General features: G+C 41.6%; 2 protein-coding genes across 8 annotated transcripts in view; both read left to right on the forward strand.

The window, feature by feature from the left end:
- LOC131216891 (CSC1-like protein RXW8) overlaps positions 1–20,573 on the forward strand; it is a 46,522-nt gene that overhangs the window by 9,095 nt on the left and 16,854 nt on the right. For 4 of the 7 annotated variants that reach the window (XM_058211493.1, XM_058211490.1, XM_058211489.1 and 1 more), the window contains 3 exons: positions 14,204–14,267; positions 14,462–14,605; positions 14,732–14,941. In XM_058211493.1, coding sequence (XP_058067476.1) covers positions 14,204–14,267; positions 14,462–14,605; positions 14,732–14,941 — 418 coding nt within the window. The remainder of the gene's footprint in view (positions 1–14,203; positions 14,268–14,461; positions 14,606–14,731; positions 14,942–20,573) is intronic. The other 3 variants (XM_058211491.1, XM_058211494.1, XM_058211495.1) reach the window with 1 other exon arrangement.
- The window catches only part of LOC131216893 (pre-mRNA-splicing factor sap145-like), an 85,581-nt gene that overhangs the window by 5,195 nt on the left and 59,813 nt on the right, over positions 1–20,573 (forward strand). The gene's annotated exons all lie outside the window — the stretch shown is intronic.

Consider the following 20,573-nt stretch of genomic DNA (forward strand, 5'->3'; position numbering starts at 1 on the left):
TACCCACTGAGGCTATTCCGGTAGTGGATGAGTTTCGTGATGTCTTTCCTAATGATCTACTGTATGAGTCTTCCCCTAGGACGGATATAGGGCACGCTATTGATTTATTCCTTAGGATGACTCTACCAAACCTGTCTGAGGTGGTCAATAGGAGTCTGGAAAATTTGCTCAGGTGTTTAGTGCAGGAGCACACCAAGATGTGGGACACTGCACTACCTATCGCCGAGTCTGCAAAGTTGTTTGCGCATCACATTCATTCATGGTATCAAGAAATCAGGCAGAAGATCACTACTAGTAATGAACATTACAAATTTTCTGTAGACCAGCATAAACGTTTCAAAGAATTTAATATTGAGGACTCTGTGATGGTCCACATTAGGCCCCCTAGCAGTATCCTCCGGGGGTAGTTCGTAAGTTACACGCGCATAGCGCTGAACCCTTCGAAATTATAAAACGAAACGGTCTCAATGTGTATGAGGTAGATCTTCCACCTTCCATGGGAATTAGTTCCACATTCGATGTGGAGGATCTAGTTACTTTTCAGAGGATCACTGATACTGTCTGGCCCTTCGCCCACCCATCATGATTCCCCAAATTTATCTCTTGATCCATGGCCCCCTCCCGACCCATCTTCCCAGCCTCTACCTCCCATACCTACTCTCCACGACCCATTTTCCTAGCCTCTACATCCCATACCTACTCATCTTGACCCATTTTTCCAGCCTCTACCTCCCATACTTACTCGTCCCGACTCATTTTCCCAGCTTCTACCTCCCATACCTACCCTTCACAATCCATATTTACGTCGGACGACGGATTTCAGAAGTACCTGGTTAAACGGAAGTCACGCCCAGCTTCAGATAGCACGTGACTCACTGAGGAGGAGCTTCAGAGACTTGATCTTGACATTCTGGAGCGGTTCAGGAGTTTTATTTCACCAGTGGCGAAATCTTCGCAGCCGAGGAGAATTGATGGGGAAATTACATGCGCACACACATGCATGCCCCCCCTACGTACATATGCGCGGAGGAGGGCCCCACCGTCAATCTGGCTCGATGACGATGTCCAGGGAGGGCCTCTTAGTTAGAAAATGGAGTTTTGATTCAAAGAGTGGGCTCGATAATCAAGAAAAGCCCATCATGGGATCTCATGATCATGGCCCATTAGTCGGATTAAATTCATACTTTAGGTTTTGCTTATTTACATTATTTAGAATATCATGAACACTTTAAATTTTGTTGATTGGTTTTTATTTTAGTTTACTTCATCGCCAAGTAATAGGTTGCGCACATGGCATGAGTTTTGGGGTATAGGATTTTCCTATAAATAGGCACCCCATGTAGTTCTTTTGGATTAATTAAAGTTAAATAAAAATTCCCGTGTGTTTTTCTAATCTCTGAGTTTCTGAGTTGTGGAAAAATTCAAGTGCGAAGCCCTCGCTATTCGAAGGGCTAACTACCGTGGTGCGAAGCCACGTTTATCCCAATCTGCCTCCTCCATCTTATTTCATTCATTCTACGATCATTTTCGCTTCAAATCCGCTTGTTTTGCAGCTGTTTATGTTGAAACTTCGACGGAGCACCGCTTCCCGATCGCACATCGAATTGTGACGAGATTTGGAGGGTTTGAAGTCCCCCCTGGCCGACCAAGGTCAAGGAATTAGTTTGAGGATTCAGGCCCCCACCACACGTGCGGCCAGCCTCAAGTGCACATGCGCCAGACCCTGGCCCACTCTCAGCACGCGAGAGCTGTCTCAGGTTCAGGTTTTCTTCCTATTCTCCTCTTTTTATACCTAATTTCATAAACCCTAACCCTAAATTGCATTATCCCTAATTGATTTGCCCCTTTTCTTACCTTAGGGTTCCTTGAATCAAAATTGGGGAATTCCTTAGATTAGAGATTGATTGTTATGCATGTGTGGTTGATTTCTATTTCCCTTTGAGCATTGTTTGGTCCATAATTTTACTGATCCAGTCCTAGCCTGTGTAGGCCTGTTTGGGTTAGGGTTATGAACAATAAGTATGAGAGGGACGAAAGAAGGAAGATTTAGAACCCGGAGATAGCCCGCACGCGCAAACAGCGGGCCAGGCCTAACACACGTGCGAGGGGTGCCGATTCCGGAAACCGACTTCTAGAGGTTGGTCGGCCAGGGGAGGACTCTAAAACCTCCGATTTTCAGATCGATCCGATGAACTGTTCGTGCGTGGTGCTCCGTCGAAGTTTCAGCCTTCTTGCAGGGCCAGATTCCGAAATTCTGCTGTAGAAGGAAAATCTGTTGCAATAGAATACGAATTTGAAGCGTAGATGGTCGTAGGAGAAGAGAAGTGGTGGTAATGGAAGATGGAGGCGAGTTGGGATAGATGTGGCTTCGCCCCACGGTAGTTAGCCCTTCAAGAAGGGAGGGCATGCATCAATACTAGCTTCAAATGGGCAGAGAAAAGCATAGACGGGTAAAGGGATCTTGGTTCGCCAGGCTACAACAATTCGTCAGGTAGGGGTTAAGGCTTAACCCCAATCGTTTCAAGGAGGCAGTTTCAGGGGTGGTGGATCCTATTATCTTTGCTTCGTCTGGTCTTGAAAATTGTCCAGGCCTTGTGCTGGAGACCCCATTTGGTTTTCTAAGTCAGAGTCTCTTGTAGGACCAATGCTTGTGGTTCATCCTCAAGTCATTAATAAGGCTTGGTCTACTTTGCATTGGTGTTTGGTGGGTACTCTTAAACTTGAGGCTTTTGTGAAAGATCTTTCTTTGTGGTTGCTTGAGAATTGCAGCCTTCGACCAGAGGATTATGCTATCAGCCAGATGTCAGAGCTGGATTTCTAGCTCTTTGTTCGAGAGAATGAGGATACGGATTGTCTCGTCTTTGCAGGTTGGCTCAATCATTCTGGTCTAGTGGCCTCACTTCCAAGTGGGCAAACTGATCTATTTTAGGCCGTTTAGATTCATGGGTTCATCTTCGTAACTTGCCGCTGGAGTTATGGTTTAAAGAAGCCCTAATCAACATCAGTTCATGCTTAGGGTGAGGTGGTTAACATTGATCCATCCATGCTCAGTTGGGAAGATTTTCGTTTGGTTGCATTCGTATGAAGAATCACAACGTGCTCCTGGAATCAGTGTTGATTAAGGCCGAGGATGCCCAAAATCCAGTGAGAATAGAGTGCGTATGTCAGTTTGAGGTTGTTGTGTTAGGGGAGAGGCAATGTAACCTTGATCAGGGTGGGGTGGAGGTTGACGGAGAAGGAGCTCCTGTTCGATACTCCCACGAATTAATGTTCTCTCTGCAGGGTGTGTGTACGGCTGGGATTGGAGGACAAGGCCAGGTGGCATCATCTTAGACCTTTCATATGTCTCAATCTTATCTGTCCATCGAGGCATCTCTTGCTTTTGTTCCATTGCTCCAGACGGGGAGAGGTTTCGCCTTATTTCTAGTTGGGATCGAGGGGCATGGCTAGTTGGCTTCATCTCATCCCTTCCCTATGCCTCAATCTCATCTGTCTGTCGCGACAAAACTCTCTTTTTTCCTTTGCTTATGTCGGGGAGGGATCGCTTGGAGTCGACACCTGTACCACTCTTTCAATGGTTAGATCGTATCCACCATGTTGCAGGACAAAAAGGTTTCTCTTCCCTCTTTTAATGGAGGGCTACGTGGCTTGCTTTTGATCGCTGTCTGGTGACGTGGGACACCTGGTGTTTGCTTCACACAGGGTGATGCCACTCACCTGTTTTCGCCCTTCTTTTGACTGCCCATTAAGCCCCATTCTCACCACATGGCAGGAGGAGATTGTTTCTCCACTAATCGAGTCCGCTCGCATTTGCATTGCCTTGTCCCTTGCTCTATCCGCGTGGCTAGTAAAGACGATTTTTCCGATGCCCAATGCTGACGGTATTAATGCGGCCTCGGTAGCTGCACCTTTGTCAATCGTACTGGGGTATAAATGTAGAGTTGACATTTGTCTCATTGTCTCCTCTCCCTTTTGTAGTTTGCGCGACACCGATCTCTCCTTTGCCAGAGGGGTCGGACCTCTGAAGAATCATACCGATATGGTTATTATGGTAATAATGGATGCATGCCGAACATCTATGGTTTCGGGATATGAGAGCGATGGCGATTCAGTAATCTTGAAAATTTTAAAGTATGGTTCAGGGCCCTATGGCCAGGATTTGGGATATGATGTGTTTAATGGCGAGTCTGCCTCTTCTGCTTCTTTGATCCTCTACTCCGCCCCCCCCGTTGGGACACTATAGAGCTACCTCTCTCTCCGACCCCCCTCCCAGCAAAAAAAAAAAAAAAAAAAATCATTCCCCAGCCTCCCTGGTCTGCTCCCCCTTTCCTGACCAACAGTCGGATCTTGGCATTTCAAATCACGTTGAATCACTTCCTATGATCCCTTACGATCCCACCTCCACGATGTTGAAGCCTGGATTCTCGAGGAATGCAATGGTTGCTCCCCTTCTGTAGTGTGATGTTAGCTTTTGCAATAATTAGGTAGTTACGGACTAGATTCGACCTTCGTCTACCCCCCCACCCCCCGCATTGATGGAGAAGTCGCTAGGAGCAAGAGGTGGATTCTTGATGCTGTCTGTTAAGACTTTTGGGTATGGTCTTCGGGGATCGTAAAGAACTCAGTGGCCTTATTTGATCTTGTGGAGGCAAGGGGTCTCTATCTTTCTTCGATGGCGTATCCTCCCCTGTTCAAGCAAATTCAACAACTTATGCAAGGTACAGAAGGCCGGACTAAAGAAAGCGCCACGAGCTTGGTTTGAAAAATGGAGTCAGCCTCCTTGTTGACGAAAAGGTGATAGGGAGTTGATGAAGCTTGGTGCTTCTCATGACACGATTGCTAAAGCCGTTCGAAGGAGTGATTGTAAAGGTTGTGCCTAAGTGAAGCATTTGTGTGTTAAATCCAAGGCAAATATTTTGATTATTCAACAATCTAAGCTCCAGAAGGTGGATCAACAACATCAATCTGTTGTTGAATCCATCTCGGGCTATTAAAGGGTGGATTGGGAAACCCTCGGTGCGATTGGGTTTGCACTCTGATGGGGGTATTTTCATTCTTTCGGATCCTCGTTTATGGGCTAAAGAGGATTGCTCGAGGGTCGATTCTCTGTCTCTGTGTCCTTCAGAGGTGTTTCTTCTGTCTTCAAATGGGTTCTCTTTAGAGTTTTCGTTTTGAATAGATTGTCACTTTGACCTCTTATGCGTGAAGAGCTTTTTGAGGATGCTTTCAGAGATGGTTGCTCCCTTCCTTTTTTTTTTTTTGGGGGGGGGGGGGGGGGAATAGTTGAACGGTGATCTGTGTCTGACCATTGCTTTATTATGCTTGAGGTGGATGAGGTTGATTAGGGCCTGAAGCCCTTTCGGTTCGAGTTGGCTTGGCTCGAAGTGGATGGATTTTGGGATCTAATTTTGGAATGATGGTCTTCCTTCTCGGTTTTAGGTCATGTGGGCTTCAGGCTTTTTCAGAAATTCAAGATGCTCAAAGAAAAGCTCACGATCTAAAAGATGGTTTTCGGTTAGTGGGAGCTCAAGATGGATTCCATCTTGCAAACCATTCAACTACTGGAAATCAAAGAGGCGAGGGGTCTGTTGTCTGCAGAGGAGAAGCTCGAGAAAGATTAGTTCTCTGCCAATTATTGCTCCTAGCTCAGGGAGGAGGAGATCAAGTGGCATCAACATTCTAGAGTCACTTGGCTAAAAGAAGGCAATAAGAATGCTAAGTTCTTTCATGGCATTGCGAGTGCTAGAGCGAGTCAATTGTATCTCCTCCCTCCTGGTCGACGGAAAGCGACTCACACAAGAATGCCATCTGCGGCGTCCATATTGTTAGCTTCTATTCAACTCTTCTTTCTAAATAGCAAGGTATTTAAAATCGGTTACGTAACGGCCGTTACGCGTTACGGGGTCGAAACGGCCGTGACGGCTGTTACAGAAAAAACATGCCGTAAAGGCCCTGTAACAATTTTTTCAAAAAATAAAAAAAGGGGTCGTAATGGCTGATACGGGGGCCCGTATCATAATTGTAACGGTGGTAGCCGTTACAACCATTGTGACCGTTTTGGAACACCTTGCTTAGGAGTAAGGAGCCTTGAGAGAGTTTGAGCCTAGATAATATGGATTTTGCATGTTTTTCCTCTGATGAGGCTGCCTTTCTCGAGGCTCCTTTCTCTAAAGAGGAGGTTAAGGCAACGGTGTGCAACCTTCAACATGACAAAGCTCCGTTAGCCTTTTTTTAGTTTTGTCGGGACCTTATTACGTTGGACTTTTTAGCTTTCATCCACGAATTTTTTGAGTTTGGGTGACTAAGCCCAGAGTTAGGGTGTTCTTTTATCGTGTTGATTCCTAACTTGTCCTGTTAAATGAGCTAGGTTTGTTTGTTCTAGAGGCGAAGATGTGTCCTAGCTGATCCAATCAGTTGTCCAGTTCCATGTAGCCACAAGTGAGAGCCTCTACCCCCCCAACAAAAATAAAATAAAAATCATATACAAATAACTTCATGCATTGTTTTGAATATCTATTATGTTAAGGTTGTATTGGCCTATATGTTGGCATTGATGTTGGGCCGTTACGGTCAACACGGTGGAATAGACCATTTTGGGGCTAGTATTGGAAGAAAGGGTAAATTGTCATTTTGTCCCCACGTTATTTCATCCTCTCTTTGTTGTATGCATAGGTAATGGGCCCTAATCCACCAGATTGTGCTTGATTTGTGTTTGATTAGGACCATTTTGGTTGACTTTCAACTAGTGTTTATAGTATTGGTATTGTTACATGTATCGTTGGCTGGGGATATGGAATTTTGTATTGATATCACTGATATTATCGCTGATACCCGGAAATCTATCACCGACTGAGGGAAACATTAGGGAAGCACGAGGAAATGATGGAATTTCTCAATGAAACTCCAGAAGATGCTAAAATACCGATATTCATATTTAATAATCAAATAATTGAAAAAAATGCATACATAATAAGTTTCTCTTTAATGGGGTCTAAAAGCATTTATGTCGACTCAAGGAAGCATTAGAGAAACATGGGGAAAATGATGGAAATTTTCAATGATACTTCATGAGATGCTAAGCTATACATATTTGCATATTTAAGAATCAATTAATAGCAATAGATGAATATTTGCATATTTAGGAATCAAATAGTAAGTTTCTTTTTAATGGTGCCTAAAAGCATGTATCATTGACTCAAGGAAACATTGGGGAGACATGGGGAAAATGGTGGATCCATCCATTCATGCACATACATACATACAAACACACATGCATGATCCATCCATCCATCCATCCATCCATGCGTCCACACACACACACACATCTCCATTTGTCTGTCCGTCCATCCATCCAACCATCCATCCATCCATATATACATATACACACATACAAACATGCATTTCAGCATACAGCAATGTGCTCATAAAAAAATCGAAATGGAAATTTTTTTAATAAACAGATTTTTGGTGATACCGAAACATTAGCGACACATTGGTGATATTATCAAAATATCACTAATACACTGGCGATACAAGTGACCCTTGGAATTTACACAAACAAAAAATGTTGGCTATACATTGGCAATACAAGTGACACATGGAATTTACACAATTGAAAATATTGGTGATACTTAGCAATATATGGTCGATGTGGAATTTCCAATACTACAATGTTATCGATATCACTACCAGTGTTATGGTACCGCCGAGCTGGAGATACGGATAATATCGAGGATACTCCAAACAATGCTTTCAATAGGCCAAAGCTGACAGACAATGTTGTTGTGAAATAATGTTTTGACACACCTTGAATGCATGCTAAACACACACACACACACACACACACACAAGAAGATTATGACGTTTTACATTTTTTATTTTCCATTACTTTCATGACCATTTGTGCTAAAAAATTCAGCTGACATGGGCTTGCATCGTTTGACACGGGTCTGATATGCCCTGTATTTTATCGTTTTTGGGCCTGGCCAGTTTTCCCACCGATGTCGTCATTCAAAACCTTGCCTTCTTGCATAACTTTCGAAATCTAGTCCTTCATAGGCTACGATTGTGGTCCACTCCTTGATGAATGGTTAGCCAAAGGTTGACTTAGAATTGTGCTGCATCAATCGCTGAAAATTTCCACCTTTTTTTCCAATGTCACAACCAGTCTTCAGAGTATTGGTATTGTTATGTATCAATGATCGGGGATATGGTATCATGTATCAATATTGCTAATATTATTGCTAATACTCTAAAAAATATCTCTGTTTAAGGGAAACATTCGGAAAAAAGTGGAAATTTTCGGCGAAACTTCATGAGATGTTAAAATACACATTTATAATGTAGTAATCAAAATATTGTAAAAAACAATTATACATAAATACGTTTACATTTTAGAGGGGCCTAACCATACGTTGTTAAAAAATGTATAAAATAAATATATAAATTTGTAGCCAATTAATAGATCATTAATAAATAAATTTCCACATTAATTAACACTTAAGCACACATTTTCCAATATAAAAATGGAAAAAATTAGGATTTCACCAATTTGCCTCATTTTTTCTCTTAATATTATTTTTTTCACTACAAAGTTGTGTCGAATCATACATACATAGATTTCTATTGCAATCTATGTCAACATATGAAAAAATGAACTGCCCATGGATTTTTCAGCTTCCAACCTATCTTTATTTCGAGTCGAACTTTCTCCCCAAATTCAAACTTTGAATCAATAAAAAACCAAGAGTGATCTAAATCACCTAAGGCCCCACGGCCGCCCCCCCCCCCCCCCTAAAAAAAAAAAAAGCACCGGAGATTTTTTTGGGCTTTTGGAAAATTTTCTATCAATTTTCACCTATTTAAGGATGTTTCACTAGTATTGGGGATATTATTGATGGTATTGCTAATAGTAGGGAACTTTTATGAGGGTGTTTTTTTTTTTTTTTTTATAATCTCAAAATATCGCCGTTATGGATAATATCACTAAATATCGATGATATTCGCAAAATTTTAAATTGCCGGCAGTTTCGGTATCACTGACCTAGCCATTCCGATATCGCTGATATATGGAACACTTGTTGCAACTCATGAGTATTAAGGGAGGTAACTAAGATAGCTTAAGTTCTTCTCACAACTCATCTTCAAATGGCTTCAAGGGAGTTTACAGTGTGGCAGTAAACTTGCCAACCTTGACATTAACCATCACAACATTTTCATCCAAATTTGTCAGTGTTGGCTGGAATAGCTACATCTAACTGAAAATCATCATAGAAGGTCACTCATGCCAACTTCCTTTGGCTCTGTCGTAGGTTCAATCTCAATGACGTCTCGGTACTTGATAGGTTCCTCATTAAAGATTGGATGTCCAACGAAGTCTTGATACTTTATAGGTTCCTTATTGAAGATCAGAGCCTTGTCGAATCCAAGTCTCTTGCATGTGCATTAGGCACAATCATGAATGAGGAAATTGATAGGGACATCACGCGCACATGCGCACTCACGCCGCCCCCCCTATGCACGTACGCCAGAAGGAGGGCCCCACCATCGATTTGGATCGATGACGATGTCCAGGGAGGGCCTCCTACCTAGAAGGCGAAGTTTTGATCCAAAAGAGTGGGCCCGTTAGTCAAGAAAAGCCTATCAGGGGATCTCATGATCGTGGCCCACTAGTCAGATTGATTTCATATTTTAGGTTTTGCTTATTAATGTTATTTAGAACATCATGGACGCTTTAGATTTCTTTGATTAGTTTTTATTTTGGTTGACTTCATCGCCAAGTAATAGGTTGCGCACGTGGCGCGAGTTTTGGGGTATAAGGTTTTCTTATAAATAGGCACCCCTTGTAACTTTTTTTTTTAATTGATTGAAGATTAATAAAAATTCTGCGTTTTCCTACTCTCTGAGTTATGAAGCTTAATTGGGTGCGAAGCCCTTCCTTCTTCGAAGGGTTAACTACCGTGGTGCGAAGCGACATCTATCTCGATTCACCCCCATCTATCGCCATCTCTACTACCCATCCTCTACCATCCCTTCTTCTCATCTCATCCCATCATCTACACTTCGAATCAATCATCTATTGTAGCAATTCTCCTCCCCACAACACAATTTCAGAATCTGGCCCTACAGGAGGGTTGAAACTTCGGCGGAGCACCACGCACAAACCGTACATCGGATCGAGCTGAGATTTGGGGGTTTTGGAGTCCATCCCTAGCCGACCAGGGCCAAGGTGACCTTTTTATGAATAGTGGGCCCCATACACGTGCGGCCGAGATCACAAGCATGTGCGTCTGGGCCATTGTTGTTGTCCACGCGTGCGGTACTTCTCTGGTTTGTTTCTCTCATCTCTTTCACTCCGCTTTCACCCAAAATCCCTAAACATAACCCTAAATTACTCAAATCTCCAATTTTATGCCCCTTTTCTTACTCTAGGGTTCCTTGATTTGAAATTGGTGAATCCCTTGAATTAGGGACTGATTACTATGCATGTGTGGATGGTTATTTCTTATCTTTGATTATCGTTTGGTTCATAATTTTTATTGATCCAGCCTATCATGTGTAGGCCTGGACCCGCATAGATTCCCCTTAATTGAATGTTTGGACTTTCATTTGGGATATGGAATTTGTGTAATTGTTTCTAAACTAACGTGATCTTAAGCCTGAAATCTTGCATATCATATTTAATTTTCATGTCCTGCATCAGAAATGTTCAAAATTGGTATGGTATTCGATGACGGTTGAGGGGTTGGAATTTTCCTCAGTTTTGTGCATCAACCAAACGGACTGCCGGTGGTTGTGGACTATTGTAGTTGTGACCAATGAGACCAATTTTGCGAGTGTTGAGTTGCGTGATGCACAATTTGATGTCCTAGCATTTTGAACTCTACGCATTGGGTCAATCATTTGACTTGCCGTTGGAGGTGTTCAATCTCTTTGTTTTTCACTTCATCGCAACGTCGTCCATGGCTTCGATCTCGCGAAGCCATGAGGGAAATATGAACTGATTTTGGGGAATTGGTGGGATAGATTGGATGTTTGGTATCTATAAAAAAAGAAGAAAGAAAAGAAAAGAAGATTGGATGTGTGGAGGGGGGGATGCGGCTGATGTGATTTGTGGTTGATGGGCGGTAATGGCAGTCATGTGGGCGTAGCTTGGGTTTGGATGGTATAGTGGGTTTGAGGAGGAAAGAAAATGGAAATGGAGATGGAGATGATTTGGGTGCAGTAACCTGGATCATTCAATTTGTTGAACCTACAGCATTTGAAGCTGCAATTGACCCTCCCAAAGAGCTTTGGTGACAATCAAGCGGTCCATTGAGCACTTGCATTTCTTGGTTGCAATCGATCCTTTGTAGAGCCTAGATGTTGATCTAGCAAATTTCATTGAGCAGTTGCCATGCATAGCTTAAGTTACTCTACCTCGGCAGAAACTGTGCTGATCTTGCAACTCGTGAATGGAACAATCAGAAATGCAATAGACTCCCTCTGATGGACCTCATATTTTATGAGGCATCATGTCGAACAATGATGATCAAAATTTCTTTAACATTATGTAATGCAAGCCTGGTAGCATCATGAATTGGGCGAAGGGTTGCTTCAAGTATATAGGTACAGTGCTGTGGAGTATGCATCCTCATGCCCTCATGTGAGGCATTTGGAATCCATGATATTGGTTGTGGTCAGGGAGCATCAAGCACTCTTATCTTATGTTGGCTATCCCATGCTAAAGAAGTTGAGGGTGTTATCAATTCAGAATTGATTAGGAAGTGGATGTTAGTAAGTAGTGACTGCGATAAACCCCAGGTGAAGATTTGAGGATTGGTGATGCCACTTTCTGGTTGGATGAAACTGAACATAAGTGGGAGTTCTATTGGGTTATTTGATACATGGAATTGGAGTTCCAACGAATGCCTAGTTCTATGGAGGAGCTTCCTTTCATGGAAGAAGAGTTTCCAAAACCCTAGTAATGCTCTTTGATTGGCAATTCTGGAGTTACATGGAACTCAAGCTGTAGTTTTGGATGACAAGTTCTTGTAACTCATCTTAAGTATAGAGAAATGCAAGTGCAAATTTGACGCAGGGGAGGATGTGAGGTCGAGCACCGTCTTCCTCTAGGGGATAACTGTTCCGAATCCATGGAACTTCTCTGGACTCCTCACAGAGACTCCTCGAATCCATGAGGAAAGAACAAGAAAAATAGAAAATAAATTCTATAAAATTCGAAATTGATTGATGAATGAAATAAACGAGTCCACAACCCTTTAAATAGGGATACCAAGCAATGAGAGAGAAATCAGAATCAAACTATAACTAAAACTCCTAGAATTTGCAACTTATTATAAATAGTAAAATTACTATTTATAGATGATCGTGATGTCTACTAGTGCGCAAGGTTTTCGGCCAAAAATAATAAGTGTCCTATTTGGCTTCACCAAGCTGTTCTCCTAATTATTCCGAGCACTTTTCACGTTGGGCGCAACTCCTAAAGCCAAACGGATGAAGAGTTATAATCAAAGTAAAACTTACTATTTATAGTAAAAACGGAATTAAAATAGGGAAACAACCATCGATCTGGTGGTATTTCGCAAATCCGGCTTGTGTGTTCTACCCCAAAATCATATATTTTACGTCCGATAACTCATTCCGGACTGCGAGATACGCCCGATTTAAGGTCTGACGGTCCGGATCACTTCTGTCGTCAACCGGGCCTTTTCTGATCCATCTTGGCCATGAAACTGTCCGCGACCCTCTCTACATCAAAATCAGGGGAAGAGAGATTGAAGAGGTGATCATGGCGCACATGTGCGAGATTCGGGCCATGTGCTGATGGGACCATTAGCCCTGCCTAAGTTCCATGCAACTCCTTAGGCCACTTATTTCGATAAACAATAAAAATGATCAAAATACCGCTGAATGTGGTCACAAGTCACAACCATATAGGCTTTTTGTAAATTGGCTATGACTTAAAAAGTATTGAATTTGCTTGAGCTTGGGCTTGTCTGAAAGCCAACTCCAATTTTCAAACGGGACCAATTCTGTGCCATTCTAACAACGTTAATGAGCAAAAAGTGTGTCCACCAAAAAAAGTGACAAAAATATCATTAATTGTTGAAGGCGACTCTTGAAAGACAAGACTGTTGGAGGTGACTCATGTCCTTGTCTTGGATGCCTGTGATGAGCTAGTGTTGTGGAAGTGTGTGTGTGTGTTGTAATGGAAATTAAGGCCGTTGTTGCTTGTATTCGGGTCTCCTTTTGTCGTGTACCTAGGGAGGCCAACTCAGCAAATTCTCTAGCAAAGGGGAATCCAAACTGTTGTTTTGTTTTAAGACCTCTTATCTACTGGCCTTAAGACGATGAGGTAGTTTTGGATAGCCATGAAACTGGTACTGTCTGATAATACATCATGATCAAGTGGTCTTTATCTGTTTTATTTGTCCGTTTATTTTTGGTAGTTGCTCGTTGATAGCATATGGTTATTATTTTCTTTGGGCGCCTCCATTAACATATGAAAGGAACTTGTTTCTGACCCATGTTTCTACCCTCATTCCTAAATTTCTTTAGCATCATGTCTTAGATTTCAGCCCACTTAACCACGTGGGTCTTTGCACTAATTGTTTTGTAACTCTTGCGAAAAAGGTAAGCCTGTTAATTTGGAAAGTAGTGGGTCCAAATTTTATGGGTTCTGGATGACCACCTACCTCTTGATGGTATCCTCTGATATTTATGGTTGTGCTATTTTGAAGACTAGCTTATGGAATGCATGATAAGGTTCAGAAGACTGCATGATGCATTTTATGCTTGAGCCTAAGCAACAAGAACAATTATGCTATAAAGTAAAAAGGCCCTTTGGTTTGATATGAAATGTAACATAGATGAGCTATTTGGGATGTTATTATTGGATTTTGAACATTGTTAAAGCAGTACGTGGATATGAAACAGACTCACCTATGAATTGATAGGGTTGAAGGTTGCTTTCATGTCCTCACGTCAAACCTGGGCCACAAACATTTTAGAGAAGTATCTTAATCATGTAATAGATTTCTAATAGCATCAAACTAGAACGCTTTGTTGACAAATGAAACCATATTTTGTTTGATGGGGTGTTGAATCGTATTCTGTAAGAAATGTCTCTATTTCTCTATGTACAATTTTATTCTTAAAATGTGTTTAATTCAGGTTTGTATGTTTAACATTTTCTTTGCAGGCTTTGGGCCCACTGCTTAGCATTATACATCATAACATTTTCGGCTTGCATTCTTCTTTACTTTGTAAGAATGCCCATCCTTAATGAAGATTATTGGAAATGACACATGGTGCACATTGTCTTTGGTGCTGCTGCGGAGCATCATAATGCTTTATTCTATCTTTTAAAACCAACTTCACTTTTCTCTTTGTTGTTGAGTTTTATTAAAATAAAGAAGCTAAGGGAGAGGAGCTCTTCAACTCTCACTTTTTTCTGCAGTTTCTTCAACTCCCCCCCACCCCTGGCAAGGGCCCACCCACGGGCAGCAGCAGGCTTCACAGTGGCCGTGGCTTGGGCCCCACAGAACCCTACTGCCAGCCCACCAGCCCGATCAGCAAGATCCATAGGAGCAGAAAAGACAATGTACCCAATGTTTATTTCCAACAATAGAAATATATGTCCTTGTTTGGTTTCATTATTCACTTGATGATCTTCATAAAACTTGTCTGTGAGAGGTTCTCTTGTTATCCTTGCTTTTTATGGTTTTAGGAATACCAAAAAATTGCTGAGCTGAGGCTAGCACATTTTACCGGATCTCCTGCCAATCCAAGTCATTTTACAGTTCTTGTTCGTTCCATCCCAAGATCTACAGAAGAGTCATTCAGTGATGCTGTGAAGAATTTCTTCATGAATTATCATGCATCAAGTTACTTAGCACACCAAATGATTTATCGGACTGGAAAAGTTCAGAGGCTGATGGTGCGCATTTATCATGGTTTCTTTTCTCATGTAATATCATAGAAAGACATTTTATGATCATCATAGGAACTATCCCTCTGCATTTGTAGTTCTTTATGTGCACTATTATTTCCAACTCCAGGAGCTTAGGAGGCTTAAACTGTTAGAAGACTGAGGTACTATCAGATCTATAAAATAAGAATGGAACAAGTTGCGTGCTTGCTCTTAATCACATTGCATGTAGATTTTATAGCATGTCATGCCCACCCGTAAATTTCTTGTTTTCTTTACCTTGTTTTTTGTACGACATACGGTCTTTATGATCCATTTGACTATTCATTGTATGTATGTAGGATTTAACGTGGTGCAAGTAATGGTTCATCTTTTATAAGAAAACTGTTGAGCTACCAATGATGCTTTGATACTTGGCTTTTACCAATTTAGGGCACTGTTTTACAAATAGACTGGTTTCATAGTAATATCAAAATGGTACATCTATACAAGTACAAATTGAATTTCCTTCAAATCAAGATCAAGGGACTGACGGAATAACAATTAGATTTACTTTCTATAATACTTATAAAGGGATTTTATGAAATGATATCCCCCTTTTTTGTCAATATTATCTTTGCATGCACTAATTTTTATAAACCTAATCGAGTAGGCCATAAACTAAGTGAGTGGGATTGAGTTGCACGTAAACCAAAGATTGAAAAGAAGGAACTGAGGAAGCATAAAACTCAACGTTAAGCATAAAGTCCGCTTCAGAGGAAGCACTTATGACGCAGGGATGAACGTGATGGGGTCGATCACTGTCTTCCTCAGGGGGATAACTACTCCAAATCCACGGAGCTTCCCTGGACTCCTCATAGGGATGCCTTGAATCCACGAGGAAAGATAGAAACTAGAAGTAATTCTAGAAATCAAATTTTCATTAATGGATAATTGTTTGCTATGTATGTCCCCTATTACATCATTAATATAGAAAAAAAAACTCAAAATTCGTAATTACCAAAAATAGCAAAATTCTAACTCTAATAAAAATCCTAATTCTACTAAAACTCTTCTAAATCCTAATTTCTAAAATTAAAAATTCTAAATAAACTTTTACTAGAAGAGTCCTAGCATAATTACAAGTTATTTCTAAGAAGGAAGAAAATCCAAAACTCTAAAAATATTAAAAAATTCGGAATTACTAAAAATAGTAATTTTTTTTTCTTCTAAAAATTCGTTTTTGAGCTGAAAGCGCGCGTTTTCTAACGAAACGGACAGATGTGACCCACTTTGTGGGTAGGTTCACCTCAAATGGCCCGTTTTAGTAAAGATCGATAGGTTGTGCGTCCCATGACGATACCCGGATAAAAAGTTACGGTCAATTTACGGTCCACCTTCTTTTGGCCCAACCATGCTAGGAACGTATTTGTGACACGTTCTACATCAACTTATCTTCTTTAATGATGCACATTACAAAGTAAGCATTATGAAAAATAAAATTAAAAAGGAAGAACTTGAGAAAGAGATTGCATACCCAAAATTATTGCCACTGTTTTTCATGGTTGGTAATGTAAAAAAATTGATATTTGATATGTAGAAATGTTTGATATACATTATTTAACATTCATCTTGAGTTTCATGGATGTTGGTCCTGGAATGGGTGGAGCTTAGTTGCAGGATCCTTCTAAATAGGTGTTGCTCCTGCTTTGTTTCTTGCTTCGGACTCTCGCTTCCACTCCCACTTCCTACCTATATGTGCTTGTTTACATTTTGAAACAGACACTTCCTTGCGCACACACCCAAAAATTTGCCACTAGCTTTGATTCACGCTCTGTGCAACTATAGGGTGGAATTATTATATTGGACAACAACAGCCCAACAGAGTTTCCATGTTTGCCCGCTGACAGCATGGGGACCCTAACATTTGCTTCATGTACAAGGAGGTAGAAAAATAGATCCATCACTTTTTTCTTCACTACATTGCACCTCACAACATCTAGAGCTATGATACCCAAATGCTTCAAAATGGTAACATATTCATATTTTATCACTTGTCTGATTCCTCAATTTTATGTGTAAAATCTATATGCACACTGTTAAATGGCTACATTGTGCTAATCATGAGGGCCCATGAGAAGCTGCAATGAGGAGGAGGAGGAGGTTCGGGTCTATTTAAACCCAACCCTCTACTCTTATTTATAATAGCGAAAGGTGAATGGGGCCTTTGGGCCTTTTTACATGGACTTGGGCCTAATGGGCCTTATTCAACTATTAACCTTTTAACACTCCCCCTCAAGCTGGAGCATCCTAATGAGGCTAAGCTTGGAACAAGGGCTAACATAATCAAACTTAAGAAGGAAACAAATTCTTCTTTAACATAATCAAACCCAATAAAGAATGGATTTCTTCTCTGTTGGCAAGTTAATTTGAGTGAGTTGGGGAGAGATGGGAAGACAAGGAGAGGAGAAGAGAAGGAGAAGTGAGTGAGGAGAGTTTTGGTAATAGGGGTTTATTGTGTGTTGGGGCTTGAAGCCCCAGGACTCCTTTTATTATATTGCTTGAAATACAAATACGTACTCCACAGGAGTACTCAACACTGTACATACATACGCCCAAAAGGAACATAAAAGAAACACAACCACTTTGTACTCTCTATACTCCCCCTCAAGTTGGGGCATAGAATATAGATATTGATCATGTTCGACTTGCCAATGATATGAAGAAGAGCATCCTGACTGAGAGATTTGGTAAGAACATCGGCCAACTGTTCCCCAGAACAAACAAAATGAGTCGCAATTTCCTGTTTGTAACTCTTTCCTGAATGGAATGACAATCAACCACAATGTGCTTCGTATGCTCATGGAACACTGAAGTGATGGTAATGTGAATGACAACATGATTATCACAATGCAAAGGAATGAGACTCAAAGGATTATTACCAAGTTCTTGTAAGAGGGTTCAAAGCCAAAAAACTTCACGTCACATGAGTCATCACCTGATACTCAAGTCTCAATAGAAGATTGTGCCCCGACGGACTATTTCTTACTCTTTCACGTGACAAGCTTGCCAGCTACAAATGTATAGTACTCGAATGTAAACCGTCGATCTTGTAAACTTTTAATACAATCAACATTATAGTAACTAGACAAACGAAAGTGGTCATGTTGTTGAAAAAGTAAACCTTTGCCTGATGAAAATTTGAGATACCGAAGGATATGATACACTGCTGTTAGATGTGCGGTATGTGAGGCATGTATGAATTGACTCACAACACCCACAACATACGAAAAATCCAACTGAGTAATAGTTAGATAAGTCAACCAATCAACCGCCGATACATCCCAGGATCAGAGAGGAGCTCACCATCATTAGGACTAATTTTGTGAGTATTATCCATAGGCGTAGTAGCAGGCTTACATCATAGTATCCCGGTCTCTGAGAGAAGATCAAGGGCATATATTTCCTTTGAGAGAGCACAACTTTGCACTTAGATCGAGCAAATTCCAATGCCCAGAAAATACCAAAGAGTCCCAATATCTTTGATCTCAAATTGAGCCGTGAGAAAAGATTTAATGGTCACCATTCCCTCAGTATCATCACCGGACAACACAACATCATCCACATAGACAATCAACACCATAATCCCTGTGGGCCACGGCAGACGAATAGAGAGTGATCGGCTTGGTTACGAACAAAGTCAAAATCTAGAAGAGCATGATTGAATTTATCAAACCAGGCATGTCGGGGTTGTTTGAGATTGTAAATGGATATCTTTAGGCAACATACAAGAGGTGAGTCGTGAGGCATAGAAAAACCTAGAGGCTGATCCATATAGACCTCCTCGGCAAGATCACCATGAAAGAACACATTCTTCACATCTAGTTGAAATAGGGGCTAAGACAAGCTTACCGCCAAGTAGATAATCACTTGAACAAAGTTAAGATTGGTGTGGATGTTGGAGGGCAGATTTCTTGAGGGTACAGGAGATCTACTCTCTTCTTTCCACCGGTTGCCTCGCTTGAGGGCTTTCGTTAAGAGGGGGGTAAAGGGTGTAATATTTGACCAGAGTCGCCACTAACCAATTATTATGATTCTACAGTCGGTTAGAGCCCGTAAAAACGCTTAAGATTGAGAATTCGAAGATTCTTAACCCTAAGATGACTTGTGAGTTTACGTTCCAGAGATTCCAAGGGACCACGGTTACAGAGAGGGAAGGTGTTAAGCACCCACTTTGCCTGTACGGATGAACGGTATTTACTTCACAAGATTTGACTAATTATGAAGGATAAGGTTAGTTCTCACGTGCAGAAAGTGTAATGCAATGCAATGGCAATAGTGATTAACCGATCCAAATTTCTGATGGGTAGGATCCGATTATATCGTCAAGCCGCAGAGCATGCATTCAAAACGATCAAGTGCAAGGTATATGTATGTATGGATGCTTATGACAAAACGACGGCTAACCGGCTAAGGTTTCTGGTGGACCTACTGCAATTATATTGTTAGGTCTCAGAGCATACGCTCGCCAGTTAGATACGAGAAAACGATGGAATGCAATGTATATGCTAAAATGACGGCTAACTGGCTAAGGTTTCTAATGGGCAAGATCTAATTATATCGGCAAGCTTCAGAGTATACGGCCCACTAGTTAGATGCGTGAAAACGATGAAAATGCACTATGATGCGGATGTATATGAGGAGCAGGGGGGTTAAGAAGGGAATGAATGTTGCATGATGCTAATGCATTACTTCGATGGAACTGATAGAAGCTTGAACGGTTGGATGAACGGTAATGTTGCAAGGCTAGATTGAGTGGCTCAGATTTGAACTTAGGTGGCTTAGGAGGCTTGGACTTTGGCTAAGCTAGGGTAGACCAGGGCCGAGCTCTCTCTCTCTCTCTCACACACACTCACTCTCCTTGGTGGAAGGATGGCTTCCTGATGGGTGCTATCTAAAATGAGAAGGGATCCAAATGGGGGTGGATCCTTAAGGATGGAAAGGGATGCTTGAAATGAGAAGGGAACGGGGCTATTTATAGTTTCCCAGCCCGGTTTTCTGGTAATTCTTGGTGATCCTAGGGGCAAAAAGTGGTTGAAGGGCTGCTGGGATTGGAGGTTGTCACATGGCATCGTCTTATGGGTTGGATGAGGTGGTAGAAGGGTAATTTTGGGTAAGGAAATGGGCATCGGAGTAATGCACCTCAACCACACACTTAATGTTCGAGAAAGGAGAGTTCCACGTGCTTGAGGGACACTGCCCCAAAGAGGGGGAGTGCCACGTGGTTGGCGGCTACCTGGCTGCCGCCAGTCCCCACTTGGATTCCCTGCTTTGGCAGGCAACATCCTCCAAGCGTGTGGAGGCTCTCTGCTGTGAGGGTTGTTACTTTGAGGTTTCGAACATTTCTCCGATTGGGCTTGCTTTTGAGCCTAATTAGGTGAGTTGACTGGGTTGTGGGGTTGGGTAGGCTGACTGATTCAGTTGACTCGCTGTGTTGACTCAAGGTTTTAAGGTTTTAGGTTCCTTGGGTTCAGGGTTAGGTTGACTGGGTTGACTAGGTTAAATGGGATGAGTTTAGGGTTTAGGATTTGGGTTCCTAGGATTTAGGTTTATAGGGTTTAGGATTGGGGTTCGGTTGTTCATCCATCTGTTCAAAATCAAT

The sequence above is a fragment of the Magnolia sinica genome, chromosome 10 (assembly GCF_029962835.1).
Source record: "Magnolia sinica isolate HGM2019 chromosome 10, MsV1, whole genome shotgun sequence".
Classification (NCBI taxonomy): domain Eukaryota; kingdom Viridiplantae; phylum Streptophyta; class Magnoliopsida; order Magnoliales; family Magnoliaceae; genus Magnolia; species Magnolia sinica.